Here is a 2,633-nt window from a genome sequence, read left to right as displayed (position 1 = left end):
CGCCGGGCTGGTTTCATTTTAATGAGAAACTAGGGAATTCGGACGCTCACTCACAGCGGGAAAGGCCAGGTTACACTTCAGTCCCTCTTAAGGTGCTGCCCTCCGATGTGAAATATTGGGATGGACTGTAAAAGTGTGAGGGGGAAGGACAAGTGATCGTTAGTTAAAGGAGCCCTTCGCCATCAGCGCCGTTGTCATTTAAATTCCCACTAACGAATCGAGCTGTTCAAAGCTTGCTCTTTACACAGCGAGCGCTACACGTCCCCGGGCCCCGCAGCTCGCCAGGGTCCAAGGTAGCCGCTTTGCCCACCTCTTTCGGAGCCAGATCTACAGGACGGCGGGGCAGCGTTTTCCCGCCCCTCGGGGAAGGGGGAGCGGCAGAGTTCTGGGGGGGCGGGGGGGGGGGGAGGTTGCCCTTCTGCTCCCCCCAGCCGCCGGCAGAATGCAGCCCCTCTCCCACCGTGCCCCGAGCTTTGCGGGACCGCCGGGACGGCCGCCCCGGGAGGGGGGGGCGCTCGGCGGGGAGCCCGGGGTGCACGGCCCCCCGGCGCCGCAGGCTGTCGGGGTGGCGGGGAGACCTTCCCCCCCGGCCCCTGCCCCTTCCCCCGAGCCAGCCCCTTCGGCCCCGGCTGTGACTTTTCACATCAGCTCTCCGCCACTAACGATATTTAACGACGATAAAATCTCTTACCTGCGACCTGGCTCTCAAATAATCTGATTGCACACAACATAAACACAGACACCAGCAGGAGTATAGTCATGAGATCGATGGGGTTTCCGTGCCGCACGCACGCCCCGGCCCCCCGCATCCTCTGCCCCAGGAGCCCGGGGGCCTCTCTGCCCCCTGCCCTTTAGGAGTGCACCAGGACGGAGTGGAGGGAGCCCTTGGCCTCGGGCGCGTTGCTCGCCGTCTGCTCCAGCAGCGAAGCGGCGGCCGGCGAAGCGGCGGGGCAGATCTGCGAGGCGGCGACCGTCAGGGCCGGGATGGCCGAGGCAGCGGGCATCGCCGGCGCCGGTTTGATGGGCACCGGGACGGCGGGCATGGTCTGCGCCGGCGGGTGGCAGAGCGCCTTCACGGGCACCCCGAAGGGTCCGTAGTCGGGGGACACGGGCACGCCGGCCACGGAGTCCATCACGCCCATGTGCGGCCACATGGAGCTCACCACGCTGCTGAGCTGGCTGGGCACCGGGTAGCCCAGGTGGTGCATCACCGAGGCCAGCGGCAGCCCGCCGGCCTGCAGCACGCCCTTGTAATCTCTGCCGATGATGTTCTCGATGGCGAAGGGGTGCTTGAAGCCCGAGGGCTGGCTGCTGCCGTAGGGCGAGAACTGCGGCAGCCTCCCCACGGCGGCGGCGGCAGCGGCGGCCACGGCCGCCTCGGAGCCCGCCAGCCCCGGCACCTTGCCCGGGGGAGGCGGCGGCGGCGGCGGCGGGTGCGGGTGGAAGTAGTGCACCATGTGCGGGGCGGGCGCCGGGGGCTTGCCGGGGCCGCCGCCGCCGCCCGCCCCGCCGCCCGCCCCGCCGCCCGGCCCGCCGCCGCCGGGCAGGTGGTGCTCGGGGCGCAGGACCTTGAAGCGCTTGCGGCGGCGGAGGAAGCTGCCGTTTTCAAACATGTCCCCGCAGTCCGGGTGCAGCGCCCAGAAGCTGCCCTTGCCCGGCTGGTCGGGGCGGCGCGGGATCTTGATGAAGCAGTCGTTGAAGGAGAGGTTGTGGCGGAGGGAGTTCTGCCAGCGCTGCGTGTGCTCCCGGTAGTAGGGGAACCGCTCCATGATGAACTTGTAGATGTCGCTCAGGGGCAGCATCTTCTCGGCCGAGTGCTGGATGGCCATGGCCGTCAGCGAGATGTAGGAGTAGGGCGGCTTCTGGTCGCTGTACGAGCTCTTCCCCGGCCTGGGCATCGCCGCCCCGCCGCAGCCCTCCCGCGGCCGCACCGCCCCGCCGCGCCGCGCCGGGCGCCGCTCTGCCCCGCGTAGGGCGGGCTCGGGGTGCCGGGGACGGCGCTGCCCAGCCCCGCCGCCGCATCTACAGCCTGGGCGCCAGCCGCCCGGCCCCGCCGCGACCGCCCCGCGTCCCGCCGGCGGGCTCCGCGCACGGCCCCGGCGGGCGGCCTCGCCCCGCGGGCTGCGCTTGCCCCGCCGCTCGCCGCCGCCCGGGCCGCGGGGCCCCGGGGCAGAGGCGGGTCCCGGCCCCCGCCGGCGTCCCCGCTCCCCTCCCGGAGGCCGCCGCCTCTCCCGGGCTTGCCGGCTGCCGCCTGCTCCGCGCCGCCGGAGTGGATGCTCCGCAGCCACCGGGGGCTCGGGAGCATCAGATCGCCCCGCACCTCTGCAGAGCCGGGGGGGAGGGAGGGGGGGAGAGGAAATGAAAACGCCCCTCTCACCGCTCAGTCCGCTGTCCCCTTAAAAGTTTGCGGCGGAGGCGAGCGCCGGGAGCCGGCGGGGAGAGGAGGCGAGCGGGGCGGCGGCCGCCGTGGCTGTGGCGGGGCTGCGCGCTCCGGCGCGGTTTTGTAATGGTGCCCGAGTCGGGAGACCCCCGCAGCTCCTGCTCTCTTGCTATCACATGACAGCGGCTCGGGGACTTGGCGTCTCCTGCAAAAGGAGGCAGCAGCTTCTCCCCGGCTTCCCTCTCACCCACAC

At 71.4% G+C, this 2,633-nt stretch overlaps 1 protein-coding gene across 1 annotated transcript; it reads right to left on the bottom strand.

The window, feature by feature from the left end:
• Positions 1-851: 851 nt before the first annotated feature.
• Positions 852-1,898, bottom strand: FOXB2 (forkhead box B2). The gene has a single exon (XM_075726995.1). It carries the CDS (start codon positions 1,896-1,898, stop codon positions 852-854), a length of 1,047 nt encoding a protein of 348 aa, XP_075583110.1.
• Positions 1,899-2,633: the final 735 nt, after the last annotated feature.

This window comes from Pelecanus crispus, chromosome Z, assembly GCF_030463565.1.
Source record: "Pelecanus crispus isolate bPelCri1 chromosome Z, bPelCri1.pri, whole genome shotgun sequence".
NCBI lineage: Eukaryota > Metazoa > Chordata > Aves > Pelecaniformes > Pelecanidae > Pelecanus > Pelecanus crispus.
This window is presented reverse-complemented; position numbering and strand designations above follow the sequence as displayed.